Below are 15,447 nucleotides of genomic sequence, written 5' to 3'. Positions count from 1 at the left end.
TATGATGGTCACGGAAGCTTGTACAGACTGATTGCTCGGAAAGGGAGAGCTGAAACTTGGGATTGATGTTTCTGGCAAAGTCCTAGTCTGCCAACCTCAGACAATCCTTGATAATCTGATAGGGATTTCAGGAGAATTTATTTTCCAGGGGTGCAGAGGGAGGGAGGGATTTGCCAGATTCATGAGGGAGCACACAGGACCAGTTTATGGGAAGAGCAGATGAGTGGAAGGACGTGGGTATGGGAGGTGGTGGGGGGGGCTGGTGGCAATGGAAAGGGGAAGGAAAAGTCTCGTATGGGGCAGGAACACAGGCATGGAATCGAGAAGCCGAATGGCTGGCTTCTCTCTTTCAGGCACTTTTGTGTTTGGTGGAGACGGTCACTGTGCTTTAACGCTCTGATAGGCTGAACAGTTCAGCCCGAGTCCTCGAGTCATCCAGTCAGCAGAACTACATTGCAGCAGGCCATTTGTGTTGTACTGGCTGCCACCGTTCAGCGTGCTCCCCATAGACCCGCAGGACACCGCTATCAAATAGCAGCCCATGCACTTTTCAATGGGTGAGAGTACCTGGCCGTCGAGCAGTGAGTTCCAAACTTCTGTCCTCTAATCCCACTACCAATCCATAGCCTTTGGCTTTGACTCCTCTACAAAGATAAACGGTTCTTCCTGTTTACTCTGTCTCAGCCTCTCCTAATGCACATCATTTCAGCACATCCACTGTAAAGAAAATAAGCTTTGCAAATCATTCCTCACAGCTCCCCACCGAACAACATCCTCGTGAAGCCCTGCACTCTCTCAGTGGCAGTGTACTGGACACCCCTGCTCACAAATGCACATCAAATCACACAGCAGAAGCTCCAAGTTTGCCGACGTGCTGAAGAGGCTCGGCTGCTGTTCGGCGACTTTGACTATGGAATGACTGTCGGTGCCGGACAGGATGTTTGAGCATCTCAGAGACCGATGATCCCCAGGGACATCCACACATAACAGTCTCCAGAGTTTACAGTGACTGGTGAGAGAAACAAAATTCATCCAGTGAGCTGCAGCTCTGTGGGCAAAATGGTCTTGTCATGGGGGAGAATGGGCAGGCTGGCCGAAGCTGACAGGAAGGCATCGGCAACTCAAACAACCGCACGTTACAACAGCATGTCTGCAGAAGAGCATCTCAGAATGCACAGCACATCAAACCTTAAACTGGATATAGACCACAAACGTACACTCAGTGGCCACTTGGTTATCATGTACAGGAGGTCCCTAATGAAGTGGCCACTGAGTGTATCGTCACATCTTTTATAAAGTGGTGACCTGAACTGCACAAACTATTCAAGCTGTGGTCTCACATCTATGATGTATATTCCCTGATCTTGCTTTCTGCACAGGACTCTCCAATCCATCAACTGTTTGTAAGAACCAAGACTGAAGTGGACATCAACCGTCGCTGGAAGATCATCATCCTGCTGAAAGACTCTCTTTGGTCTGACTGGAAATTGTCCGCTTGCTGGAACGTGTGGCCGTGCTTGCAGGCTTCCCCCAGCACGTCCCCAGATGTGATTTGCCAAAAAAAATGCACGTTTCACTGTGTATGTGCTGAATAAATCTGAATCTGAGCAAGTGTATTAAGAGCAAAAAGGTAACCAGGCAGATAATCAAAGATAAATCCACAAGGCCTGATTGAGTGTGTCCTCGGTCATTGCGGGAAGCTAGAGGAGAAAATGCTGCAGAGATCAGGGTGGCATCAGAAAAGGACAGAGATGGCATCAATTTTTTGAAAGCAAACTCCCGACTGCAGTTTACATACCACCAAAAGGAGATGTCAACGTAACATTCAATGTACCTAATGCCAAGATTAACAAATTAGAAATGGCCCACCCTGACACCTTTCACACCTTTGCTAGACTAGATTGAATAAATCTTTGCCCAGCCATCATCATCAGACACACACACACAAAATGCTGAAGGAACTCAGCAGGCCAGACAGCATCTTTGGAAAAGAGTAAACTGTTAGAAACATACAAAAATATAGGAAAACTACAGCACAATACAGGCACTTCAGCCCACAATGCTATGCCAAACGTCCTTACCTTACAAATTACCTAGGGTTACCCATAGCCCTCTATTTTTCTAACCTCCATGTACCTATGCAGGAATCTCTTAAAAGACCCTATCATATCCGCTTCCACTGTTGCTGGCAGCCCATTCCACGCACTCACCAGTCTCTGTGTAAAAAACTTACTCCTGACATCTCCTCTGTACCTGCTCCCCAGCACCTTAAAACTGTGCCCTCTCCTGCTAGCCATTTCAGCCGTACATTTCCCTGAGAACATCTGTTCCCAATTTATGTTTCAAGTCCCTGTCTGATAGCTTCATATTTCCCCTTACTCCAATTAAACACTTTTCTAACGTCTGTTCTGATCCCTCTCCAATGCTATGGTAAAAGAGATAGAATTGTGACCACTATCTCCAAAATGCTCTCCCACTGAGAGATCTGACACCTGACCAGGTTCATTTCCCAATACCAGATCAAGTCCAGCCTCTCCTCTTATAGGCTTAAACACAGAAACATAGAAAACCGACAGCACATTACAGGCCCTTCGGCCCACGAAGAATGCCGAACCTGTCCCTACCTTAAAAGTTACAAGGCTCACCCATAGTCCTCTATTTTACTAAACTCCATGTACCTATCTAAAAGTCTCCTAAAAGACCCTATCGTATCCGCCTCCACCACCGTTGTCGGCAGCCCATTCCACACACTCACCACTCTCTGAGTAAAAATCTTACCCCTGACATCTCCTCTGTACTTATTCCCCAGTACCTTAAACCTGTGCCCTCTTGTGGCAACCATTTCAGCCCTGGGAAAAAGCTTCCGACTATCTACATGATCAATGCCTCCATCATCTTGTACACCTCTATCAGGTCACCTCTCATCTTCCTTCGCTCCAAGGAGAAAAGGCCGAATTCACTCAACCTATTCTCATAAGGCATGCTCCCCAATCCAGGCAACATCCTTGTAAATCTCCTCTCCACCCTTTCTATGGTTTCCACATCCTTCCTGTAGTGAGGTGACCAGAACTGAGCACAAGTACTCCAAGTGGGGTCTGACCAGGGTCCTATATAGCTGTAACATTACCTCTCGGCTCCTAAGCTCAACCCTACGATTGATGAAGGTCAATGCACCATACTCCTTAACCACCGAGTCAACCTGTGCAGCTGCTTTGAGTGTCCTATGGACTCGGACCCCAAGATCCCTCTGATCCTCCACACTGCCAAGAGTCTTACCATTAATACTATATTCTGCCATCATATTTGACCTACCAAAATAAACCACTTCACATTTATCTGGGTTGAACTCCATCTGTCACTTCTCTGCCCAGTTTTGCATCCTATCAACCTCTGACATCCCTCCACACTATCCACAACACCCCCAACCTTTATGTCATCAGCAAACTTACTAACCCATCCCTCCACTTCCTCGTCCAGGTCATTCATAAAAATCACGAAAGGTCTCAGAACAGATCTCTGAGGTACTCCACTGGTGACCAACCTCCATGCAGAATATGACCCATCTACAACCACTCTTTCCCTTCCTGAACACACCTAACAAACTCCACATCACCTAAACCCCTTGATCTAGGGAGATGCCAATCGATATTTGGAAAATTAAACCATCCCACCTCGACAACCCTGTTATTATTACACCTTTCTAGAACCTGTCTTCCTATCTGCTCCTCGAAGTCCCTGTTACTATTGGGTGGTCTATAAAAAACACCCAGTAGAGTTATTGACCCCTTCCTGTTTCTAACTTCCACCCACAGAGACTCCGTAGACAATCCCTCCATAACTTCCTTCTTCTCTGCAGCCGTGACACTATCTCTGATCAGCAGTGCCACACCCCCACCTTTTTTGCCTTCCTCCCTGTCCTTTCAGAAACATCTAAAGCCTGGCACTCGAAGTAGCCATTCCTGTCCCTGAGCCATTCAAGTCTCTGTAATGGCCACAACATCGTAGCTCCAAGTACTGATCCACGCTCTAAGCTCATCCCTAAATGCATTGTTCATGATACTCCTCGCATTAAAATAGACACAACTCAAACCACCGGTCTGAGCTCATCCCTTCTCTATCACCTGCCTATCCTCCCTCTCGCACTGTCTCCAAGCTTTCTCTATTTGTGAGCCAACTGCCCTTTCCTCCGTCTCTTCAGTTCGGTTCCCACCCCCCAGGGATTATAGTTTAAACTCTCCCCAATAGCCTTAGCAAATCTCCCTACCAGGATATTGGTCCCCCTTGGATTCAGGTGCTACCTGTCCTTTTCGTACAGGTCACGCCTGCCCCAAAAGAGGTGCCAATGATCCAGAAATCTGAATCCCTGCCCCCTGCACCAATCCCTCAGCCATGCATTTATCCTCCACCTCATTCCATTCCTGCTCTCACTGTTGTGTTGCATTGACAGTAATCCTGAGATTACTACCTTTGAGATCCTGCTTCTCAACTTCCTTCCTAACTCCCTGTAGTCTGATTTCCGGACCTTCTCCCCTTTCCTGCCTATGTCATTACCACGACCTCTGGCTGTTCTCCCTCCCACCGCAGGATATCGTGGACGTGATCTGAAACATCCCGGACCCTGGCACCTGGGAGGCAAACTACCATCCGTTTTCCTTTCCTGCGTCCACAGAATCGTCTGTGTGACCCCTAACTATAGAGTCCCCTATCACTACTGCCTTCCTCTTCCTTTCCCTACCCTTCTGTGCCAGAGGCGCAGCCACTGTTGCTTCCCCCAGTTATGCCGTCTCCCCCATCAGTACTCAAACAGGAGTACTTATTGTTAAGAGGGACAGCTAGAGGGGTACTTTCTAATCTCTGCCTCTTGCCCTTCCCTCTCCTGACTGTTACCCACTTATCTGTCTCCCGAGGCCCTGGTGTGACCACCTGCCTGTAACTCCTCACTCTCCCTGACCAGACGAAGGTCATCGAGCTGCAGCTCCAGTTCCCTAACACGGTCCCCAAGGAGCTGCAGCTCGATGCTCCTGGCGCAGATGTGGCCGTCTGGGAGGCTGGGAGTCTCCCGGACATCCCACATCCGACACCCAGTTCAGAACACAGGCCTCACAGACATTCTTCCTGTTTCTATTCCTCACAAGGAACTTACTTTGCCTGGACCCATTATCGCCGAAGCCCGTTGAGCCAAACCCCACCTACTCTGACTACCTGCACACTGACGCCCGCTCCGTAAAGCTGTCCTCCTTTTAAACTCCTGCACAGTTGTGCCTCCAGCACAACGTCAATGTTTCAGGCCGAGACGCTTCATCAGGACTGGAGAAAAAAGATGAGAAGTCAGAGTAAGTGAGTGGAGGGAGAAGTACAAGGTAGTAGGTGATAGGCGAAACGGTGGTGGGGGGAAGTTGGTTGCTGAAAGAGAAGGGGGGAATCTGATAGGAGAGCTCAGAAGGCCATGGAAGAAAGGGGTGGGGGAGAGGCACCCGAGAGGTAGTGGTGGAGATAAGGCGACAGAGGGAAATGGGAATAGGGAGTGGTAAAGGAGAGGGGTCAATTACTAGAAGTTCGAGAAATTATCAGAAATTCAACACACACGCACGACTGTGCAAGTGTTAAGAAGGTAAATCATACTGAGAACATGAGTTGAAGAGCCTTTGAAAGTGAGTCTGTAGCTTGTGGAATGAGTTCAGAGTTGAGGTGAGTGAAGCTAAGCTGGCCTCTCCCATCAGTGCTGCCCTCCAGTGTTCAACTGGCTAAATGACCGGCTGGAGCTGAACCATCAGCTTGCATGTCGCTCAGGGACCGGACTATACATGAGTTTTTTTAAATGTAATTGCGTCTTCTCTCTCTCGCTCGCTATCTTGAAAGTATGTTTTGCACCTTGCCCCCAGAGGAACACTGTCTCATTCAGCTGTATCCATGTATGGTTTGAATGATAATTAAACTTGATCTGATTTGATCCCCTCGCCGCAGACTGGGAGACCGTTTCGCCGAACACCGGCACTCAGTCCTCCTGCAGTGGCAGGATCTCCCTGTGGCCACACACTTCAACTCCACAGACCCCTCCCACTCCGACATGTCTGTCCATGGCCTCCTCTACCGTCAAGATGAGGCCACACGCAGGTCGATGGAGCAATACCTTATCTCCCACCGAGGTAGCCTCCTACATGCCAGCGTGAACATCCAACTCACTGACCTCTGTTGATACCCCTGCCCTCCACCCTTACCCCCATCCCTATCTATTATTTTAGTCTGGTTCTCTTTCTCTCTCTTTCCCCCCCCCCTCACTATAATCTCCCCCCAGCCCTACCTTTCTTTCTCTTTTATTTCCCATAATTCTCCACCTTCCCCCGGCCCATTTCCCTCCAGCCTATCACTTCCCAGCTCTCTACTTCATCCCTCCCCCCACTTCTTATCCCCCCTCGACCACCCCATGTTACTTCACTCCTGATGAAGGGTTTCGGCCCGAAACGTCGTCACTACCTCCTCCCATAGATGCTGTCTGGCCTCCTGAGTTCTGCCAGCATTTTGTGTTCTTATTTATTTCCAGCATCTGCAGATTCACTCGTGTTGCCTCTGATCTGATCTGGTTCTTTGCTGAGTTAAACCAGAGCAGGACTTGCTCAATAAATTGTTGGGTTCTAGGAGTGCTGTAGAACAGCAAAACCTGATATATTCAGGTAACGCTGCAGTCTGGCATATTCCAGATTGTAGGAGTTTGTGCTCAGCGAGAGGTGCTGCACTTCTGCAGGACAACCAGGGTAGATCTTACACAGTGAGCAGTGCTGCACTGAGGATCTGGGCCTACACTACATGATTCCTACACATACATGATTCCTACATACATGGTTCCTACACTACATGATTCCTACACATACATGATTCCTACACATACATGATTCCTACATACATGATTCCTACACATACATGATTTCCTAAAAGTGGCATCACAAGGAGATAGGGTCACAGAGAAAGTTTTTGACTCATTGGCTTTTGGAAATCAACGTATTGAGTACGGGAGTTGGAATTTTACAGTGCCTTGAAAAAGTATTCCATATCCTCACAACTATTTTCACATTTTATTGTCTGGTTTTCTAAATTTAAAATATACTGAAGTAGGATCTTCTGAACTAACCGACAAAACATCGTGCACCATGTCAAATCAAAAGAAAAATTGCAAATCCTGTCAAAAACTTACTAAAAATTAAAAACCAAAATTGCGATGCTGGAAAAGTATTCATCGCCTTTGTAATTACTACACTATCTTTCCTCAGGTGTAATATACCGTGTTACCTGACCAACTCACCCAATAGAAAATTGAAGATCATCTGTTTTCAATTAATTCAGAAGAATAAGTACCCCCTCTCTCTGTAAGGTCCAACAGTACGGTAGATTTTCAACAGACCAAACCAAAATGAAGATAAAACAGCATTCAAGGCAAGTCTGGGAAATTATAATAGAGTAGCATAAATCTGGGGAAGGGGGTACAAGACCATCTCAAAGGGATTGAACATACCTCAAGCTTAGCACAGTCCATTATGAAATCACATCCACATGGCCTAGGTCACACCGCCCCTCTAAACGTAGACTCCAGAGAGGCTACTGTGAAACCAGCAGTCACTCTGAGTGCACACCAGAAAACAGCAACTGGAGATGAAGTTTATGACTCCACAATCTCTAAGGCCATGTGCAAAAAGGCATTTATGGAAAAGTGGCAAGGAAAAAGCCCCGATTTAAAAAGAAAGCAAATCCTTGCCTGCAAAATGTCACCTGGAAGATAATGTCAAAACCTGGAAGAAGGTTGTGTGGTTAGAAGAGACTAAAGTGAACTTTTTTGTCTCAACTCTAAGCAGTATGTGTGGCATAAATCTAATACTGAGTGTGGTAAACTATATATACCTGTCTGGACACGCCTCCCCCTCCCCGCTGACTGCTCCTGTGGCCCCTCCCACAGACCCCTGTATAAAGGCGATTGGAGGCACTGCTCCCCCCTCAGTCTCCGAGATGCCGTGCCCCGTGTTGCTGCTAATAAAAACCTATCGTTCGCCTCCCGTCTCCGAGAGTTGTTGGTGGTGCATCACCGAGCATCAGCCTGTACAGTGAGACGGTGGCAGCATCATATTATGGGGATGATTTTCACAAACAGGGAGTCTGTTTTGGTTTTCATTCACTTGCCTGCATTAAGTTGTGAGCTACGTGAATGGACAACTAGCACATTTAATGTTATTTCCCACAGACTAGTGAACGTCAGTTATTGAGTGATTATGTGGAGAACTCACTAGAAACATGAAGCCGTGTTTCAGGAGAGGTGTAGTAATCCCTGCTGTTGAATTCGACTTTGAAGAAGTAAGAACCTTCATCTTCCTGCATGATGTTTTCTATAATCAGGGAACAGTTGCCATTTTTGAGGTCTCCAGACAGCTGTGTCCGCTGGCGAAACCTTGCCGCAGTTTTTTTGGGCTGCTTGGAGTGGAAGACGATGCTCTGAGGCTTCTCATCATTAATCCAGATTCCAGTCCATGTTGAACCAGCCTCACGTAACGGATGGGTATAGTGGCATGGGATCTGTGCACATAAACCCCTCTGCGCGGTCACAGTCTGTGGAACGATGACTTTCCACTCTTGCATCTCTGCAGCTGAGGAGAGAAGGAGCAACGTTTGTCACTGGGTGGCTCATTCATGCAACAGACCCCATTGTGTAGGATTAGACCCACCATGCCTCGTGCACTGACTCCTGTTTGAGTACTGTTGGGGGGGGGACAGCCTACCTGGGGGAAGTGACAGTGGCCGTGCCTCTGGCACAGAGTCTGGCCCTGTGGCTCAGAAGGGCAGGGAAAGGAAGTGATAAGGGACTCTAACGTCAGGGGGTCAGACAGGCGATTCTGTGGACGCCAGAAAGAAAAACGGATGGTAGTTTGCCTCCCAGGTGCCAGCGTCCGGGATGTTTCAGATCACATCGATGATATCCTGTAGTGGGAGGGAGAACAGCTAGAGGTCGTGGTACATATTGGTACCAACGACCTTGGTAGGAAAAGGGAGGAGGCCCTGTAAAAAAGACTACAGAGAGTTAGGAAGGAATTTGAGAAGCAAGACCTCAAAGATAGTAATCTCGGGATTACTGCCTGTGCCACGCGACAGTGAGAACAGGAATAGAGTGAGGTGGAGAATAAATGTGTGGCTGAGGGATTGGAGCAGGGGGCAGGGATTCAGATTTCTGGATCATTGGGACCTCTTTTGGGGCAAGTGTGACCCGTACAAAAAGGACGGGTTACACTTGAATCCCCAGGGGACAAATATCCTGGTGGGAGGTTTGCTAAGGCCATTGGGGAGAGTTTAAACTAGAATTGTCGAGGGGTGGGAACCAAACTGAAGAGACTGGGGAAGAGGGGGTTGGCTCACAAATGGAGAAAGCTTGTCAACAGTGCGAGAGGGAGGATAGGCAGATGATAGAGAAGGGATGAGCTCAGACCTGTGGTTTGAAGTGTGTCTATTTTAATGCAGGGAGTATCATGAATAAAGCAGATGAGCTTAGAGCATGGATCAGTACTTGGAGATATGATGTGGTGGCCATTACAGAGACTTGGATGGCTCAGGGACAGGAATGGTTACTTCGAGTGCCGGGTTTTAGATGTTTCAGAAAGGACAGGGAGGGAGGCAAAAGAGGTGGGGGCGCGGCACTGTTGATCAGAGATAGCGTCATGGCTGCAGAAAAGGTGGACGCCACGGAGGGATTGTCTAAGGAGTCTCTGTGGGTGGAGGCTAGGAACAGGAAGGGTTCAATAACTCTACTGGGTGTTCTTTATAGGCCACCCAATAGTAACAGGGATATTGAGGAGCCGATAGGGAAACAGATCCTGGAACGGTGTAGTAATAACAGAATTGTCATGGTCATTAATTTCCCAGATATCGATTGGCATCTCCCTGGAGCAAGAGGTTTAAATAGAGTGGAGTCTGTTAGGTGTGTTCAGGAAGGTTTCTGACACAACATGCAGGTAATTCTACAAGAGGAGAGACAGTACGATTTGGTATTGGGAAATGAACCTGATCGGGTGTCAGATCTCTCAGGGGGAGAGCATTTTGGAGAGAGTGATCATAATTCTATCTCCTTTACAATAGCATTGGAGAGAGATAGAAACAGACAAGTTAGAAAAGTGTTTAATTGGAGTAAGGGGAATTATGAGGCTATCAGACAGAAATCTGGAGGGGGGAAGCGATGGGAAGGGGTGTACAGGATTGGGGGAGTCACTGTGCACAGGAGCGGTGCAGGGTCTGTGGGGCGAGGGTTACTGAGACGGAAAGGGGGTAAGTGCTGGGTATACTCACTGTGCACAGGAGGGGTGCAGGGTCTGGGGGGGTCAATGAGACGGGAAGGGTGTAGGGGCTGGGTATACACTGTACACAGGAGGGGTGCAGGGTCTGGGGGGGGGTCACTGAGACGGGAAGGGTGTAGGGTCTGGGTATACACTGTACACAGGAGGGGTGCAGGGTCTGGGGGGGTCACTGAGACGGGAAGGGTGTAGGGGCTGGGGATACTGTACACAGGAGGGGTGCAGGGTCTGGGGGGTCACTGAGACGGGAAGGGGGTAGGGGCTGGGGATACTGTACACAGGAGGGGTGCAGGGTCTGGGGGGGTCACTGAGACGGGAAGGGTGTAGGGTCTGGGTATACACTGTACACAGGAGGGGTGCAGGGTCTGGGGGGTCACTGAGACAGGAGGGGGGTAGGGGCTGGGGATACTGTACACAGGAGGGGTGCAGGGTCTGGGGGGGTCACTGAGACGGGAAGGGTTTAGGGGCTGGGGATACTGTACACAGGAGGGGTGCAGGGTCTGGGCGGGTCACTGAGACGGGAAGGGTGTAGGGGCTGGGGATACACTGTACACAGGAGGGGTGCAGGGTCTGGGGGGGGTCACTGAGACGGGAGGGGTGTAGGGGCTGGGGATACACTGTACACAGGAGGGGTGCAGGGTCTGGGGGGTCACTGAGACAGGAGGGGGGTAGGGGCTGGGGATACTGTACACAGGAGGGGTGCAGGGTCTGGGGGGGGTCACTGAGAGGAGGGGGGTAGGGGCTGGGTATACACTGTACACAGGAGGGGTGCAGGGTCTGGGGGGTCACTGAGACAGGAGGGGGGTAGGGGCTGGGGATACTGTACACAGGAGGGGTGCAGGGTCTGGGGGGGTCACTGAGACGGGAAGGGTGTAGGGTCTGGGTATACACTGTACACAGGAGGGGTGCAGGGTCTGGGGGGGTCACTGAGACGGGAAGGGTGTAGGGGCTGGGTATACACTGTACACAGGAGGGGTGCAGGGTCTGGGGGGTCACTGAGACAGGAGGGGGGTAGGGGCTGGGGATACTGTACACAGGAGGGGTGCAGGGTCTGTGGGGGGGGGTCACTGAGAAGGGAAGGGTGTAGGGGCTGGGTATACACTGTACACAGGAGGGGTGCAGGGTCTGGGGGGGGTGTCACTGAGACGGGAAGGGTGTAGGGGCTGGGGATACTGTACACAGGAGGGGTGCAGGGTCTGGGGGGGGTCACTGAGACGGGAAGGGTGTAGGGGCTGGGGATACTGTACACAGGAGGGGTGCAGGGTCTGGGGGGGGTCAATGAGATGGGAAGGGTGTAGGGGCTGGGTACACTGTACACAGGAGGGGTGCAGGGTCTGGGGGGGGTCACTGAGACAGGAGGGGGGTAGGGGCTGGGGATACTGTACACAGGAGGGGTGCAGGGTCTGGGGGGGTCACTGAGACGGGAAGGGTGTAGGGGCTGGGGATACTGTACACAGGAGGGGTGCAGGGTCTGTGGGGGGGGTCACTGAGAATGGAAGGGTGTAGGGGCTGGGTATACTGTACACAGAAGGGGTGCACGGTCTGGGGGGGGTCAATGAGACGGGGTGTAGGGGCTGGGTACACACTGTACACAGGAGGGTTGCAGGGTCTTGGGGGGGTCACTGAGACGAGAAGGGTGTAGGGGCTGGGGACACTGTACACAGGAGGGGTGCAGGGCTTGGGGATCTGAGACGGGAAGGGTGTAGGGGTCACTGAGTTTTTTTGGGGGGGGCAGAGTGTGAAAAATTTGAAACCCCAGATGACAATTGTAATGTTACTAACACAGAGGTGTTACAGATCTATATAGAGAAGGGGTGCTGGTAGTTCACTTGGCCTCTGATCAAATCACAGACCCATCACAGCTGAGAGAAAACGCTTTTGCACACCGACTCTCAGCTGTTAACATGTCTGACCTGCTGATGTATCTTGGAGGAGTGACAGGAGGAAGTATAATTCCCTGATCATCATCCAATCCAAGATCGCCTGGCAGTTTCGCACTCTCGGAGTCTGAAAGAGAGAATCGATAATCAGACCTCCCTGCCTGCCCAGCAATTCCTCAGAGGCTCAAACTGCTATTCGGCAGTGAGGCTGATCCCTCGCTGTCGCAGCTGCATTGGAGTACTTCTCTCCCTTCCGGAGTGGACCTGTGTATGATCCCAGCCCGGGGCCTCTCCCACAGTTCAGAGTCTTACTGCATTCACAGAACGGCTTTGACAGCTGCTGACGCCCTTCCCACAGTCATTCTGTGAATCTCTCTGGCATTCATAGAACTGGAAATGTAATTCCAAGTATTTTTGGAAATGGTTATTATATTAGAATTGTTATGCTGCTAAAGCTCCCTCAAATCCTGGCCATTCCAAGCATAGCAATTCTCTCCATTCCTCTGTTTTGTACTCTCTCCTAGCTGTCTGTGCAAATGGTGTATAAAGGCTCGGACTAATCTGTTCTCTCCTCCTCTCCCTCCAGACAGACAGTCACACACCATCACTACTGTGCCTAGTAAAGTCTCTCTCACATTCTCTTGTCTCTTCTGCCCAGCAGTTGATACTTGTGTCCCTTATCAACATAAACAAAATGCTGGAGGAACTCAGCAGGTCAGGCAACATCTATGGAAAGGAAGAAACAGTTGACATTTCAGGCCAAGACTCTCCATCGGGACTGGAAAGGATGGAGGTAGGAGGCAGAACATGAAGGTAGGGAGAGGTGGAGGGGTCCAGCTAAAAGTTATAGGTGAGACCAGGTGAGGTGAGGAATGAAGTAAGAAGCTGGGAGGTGATAGGTGGAAGACGTAAAGGGCTAAAGAAGGAGGAATCTGATTGGAGAGGAGAGTAGACCATGGAGGAGAGGGAAGGAAGAGGGGGCACCAGAGGGAGGTGATGTGCAGGTGAGAAGGAAAGTGGGTAAGAGGGAAGCCAGAATGCAGAATAAGAAAGGAAAGAAGGGAAAGGGGTAGGGAGAGAAATTACCAGCAGTTAGAGAAATCAATATTCATGCCATCAGGTTGGAGACCTCCCTAACGGAATTTGAGGTGTTGTTCTTCCATCCTGAAAGTGGCTTCATCACAGCAGTGGAAGAGGCCATGGACAGATGTGGAAATGGGAATAGGAAGCAGAGTTAATATGGGTAATCACTGGAAAAGCCGCGTTCTGTTGCAGATGGAGCAAAGGTGCTCAACATTAACGCGTGAAGCATCCACTGATCGGAACACTTCCCTTCCAGCGCCCAATTTCAAACAGCCATGGTCTTCTACTTTGATCATCTTGTCTCCAACTCCATTCCTCCCAAGAAGAATGATCCCACTGGAGTTGAAATTCCTTAGCCCTGGAACTATTCCAGGAAGTTCCACTCTCTTCAGAATGTAAACATCCTTTCAAAAGTGTGGTGGCTGGAAGTGGATATCACACTCAGCTGGTTCTATGTTATACTGACAATTTTCAGTATAACATAGAACGGTACAGTACAGGCCCTTCAGCCCACCAGGTTGTGCCAATCTTGTTGTCCAACTCTATGATCAACTTCCCTCCCACATAGCCCTCTGTTCTTCAAAAGCAAAAAAAGTCCCTTTCTCACCCACACACCCATCCACTCACACTGTAAGTTTCCATGAATAAAATGAAGTGAGGCCTTTTATGTTTAATGAAACCTGTAACACACTTCATTGAACTCTACAACCCAAACCAAAAAGTGTGCTAAAAATGCTTATGTAACCACGTCATCCCATCAGACCAGATGCAATGGCTGAGGGAGCTGACAACCCAAACAGCATCTTGTAGTGTTAAGAGTCAACTTGTGTTGGCTTAAGCGCTGGAAAAGTGTGCGGAGATGAGATAGGTGTTCAGAGTTTGACTCACTGGTGACAAGTACGTCATCCATCAAAACAGAAGGAAAATCTCAGCCTTTCATTACAGAGTCCATCAGCTGTTGGAAAGTCTGTGCAGCATTTTTCAGTCCAAGTAGCATGAGCAGAAACTCAAAAAGGCCAAGCAGGATTATCACAGCTGTTTTGGGAATGTCCTCAGAGCACACTAACTAGATCGACTTTGGAAAAAATTATCTTTCCGGCTCAACAAGCGGAGAAGTCTTGGATGTGTGGACCAGGTAACGATCAGGGCTGGTGGTCTTTTCTGGTTGGCTGCCAGTGACTAGCGGTGTTTCTTAGGGGTCAGTGTTGGGACCGCTGATTTTCACAGTGTTTGTCAGTGGCTTAGATAATGGAATTGATGGCTTTCTGGCAAAGTTTGTGGATGATATGAAGATAGGTGGAGGAAGCAATGCAATCGCAGCGGGACAAAAAAGAAACATCCTCTCCATATTCAGCCTATGGTAAGGGCATCCAGAACTAGAGGGCACATGGTGGGGCGACCCTTTAGAACAGAGGTAAGGAGGATTTTTTTTTAGCCAGAGAGTGGTGAATATGTGGAATGCTCTGCCACAGACGGTGGTGGAGGCCAAGTCTGTGGATATAGCTGATCGTTTCCTGATTGGTCAGGATATGGTGAGAAGGCAGGTGTATGGGGTTGGGTGGGATCTGGGATCACCCATGATGGAATGGCAGAGCAGACACAATGGGTTGAATGGCCTAATTCTACTCCTATGGTTTTATAGTAGTTGTAAAGGCGTTGGTAATCACTCTATTGCTGGCAACCACTTAGGGACCATATGGAGGGGTGAAGCTATATCACTGCGGACAGTGCCAAGTCTTTCCCTGTGGCAAACTCAGCCTTCGCGGTTGCCAGCTTGTCTACACACGTGGGCATGGACTGGAGGGTCCGTTGCGGAAACGTGGTGCCCAGCCCCGTGTTTTGTGACTGTGGTGGAGAATGTGGGCTTGGAGAGGTTTGGGAATTCACCCAGCAGCCGAATAACCACACACGCAGTGGAGCATGTACCTGACAGAGCTGTTGTGGGGAGCTTACTGGGGAAGCAGGGTAGCGACTCAAAGTCCTTGACATCCACAAGTCGGAAGATTGACAAGTCCTTGGGCACACAGGAAGTCTGGACCAAGCAGAGGTCTGGCCACTTCAGCCAGGATGTGTAACGTTGCCCGCTGAAGCAGAGCGTTACCCATCGTGTCCCGTAAGTCTGGATCCTGTTGCAGTTGGCGGCCTCCAGCGAGGTTTCATCGCTC

At 49.6% G+C, this 15,447-nt stretch overlaps 1 protein-coding gene across 1 annotated transcript in view; it reads right to left on the bottom strand.

Moving 5' to 3' along the window:
* LOC132389288 (myeloid cell surface antigen CD33-like) overlaps positions 1-15,447 on the bottom strand; it is a 114,947-nt gene that overhangs the window by 84,737 nt on the left and 14,763 nt on the right. The window contains exons 2-3 of the mRNA XM_059961790.1: positions 12,233-12,326; positions 8,271-8,627 (exon numbers count right to left, since the gene is read on the bottom strand). Of these exons, the coding sequence (XP_059817773.1) occupies positions 8,271-8,627; positions 12,233-12,326 (451 nt within the window). The remainder of the gene's footprint in view (positions 1-8,270; positions 8,628-12,232; positions 12,327-15,447) is intronic.

The sequence above is a fragment of the Hypanus sabinus genome, unplaced genomic scaffold (assembly GCF_030144855.1).
Source record: "Hypanus sabinus isolate sHypSab1 unplaced genomic scaffold, sHypSab1.hap1 scaffold_526, whole genome shotgun sequence".
NCBI classification, from domain to species: Eukaryota; Metazoa; Chordata; class Chondrichthyes; order Myliobatiformes; family Dasyatidae; genus Hypanus; species Hypanus sabinus.
Note: the sequence above shows the minus strand (reverse complement) of the source record. Positions and strands in the feature narration are given on the sequence as shown.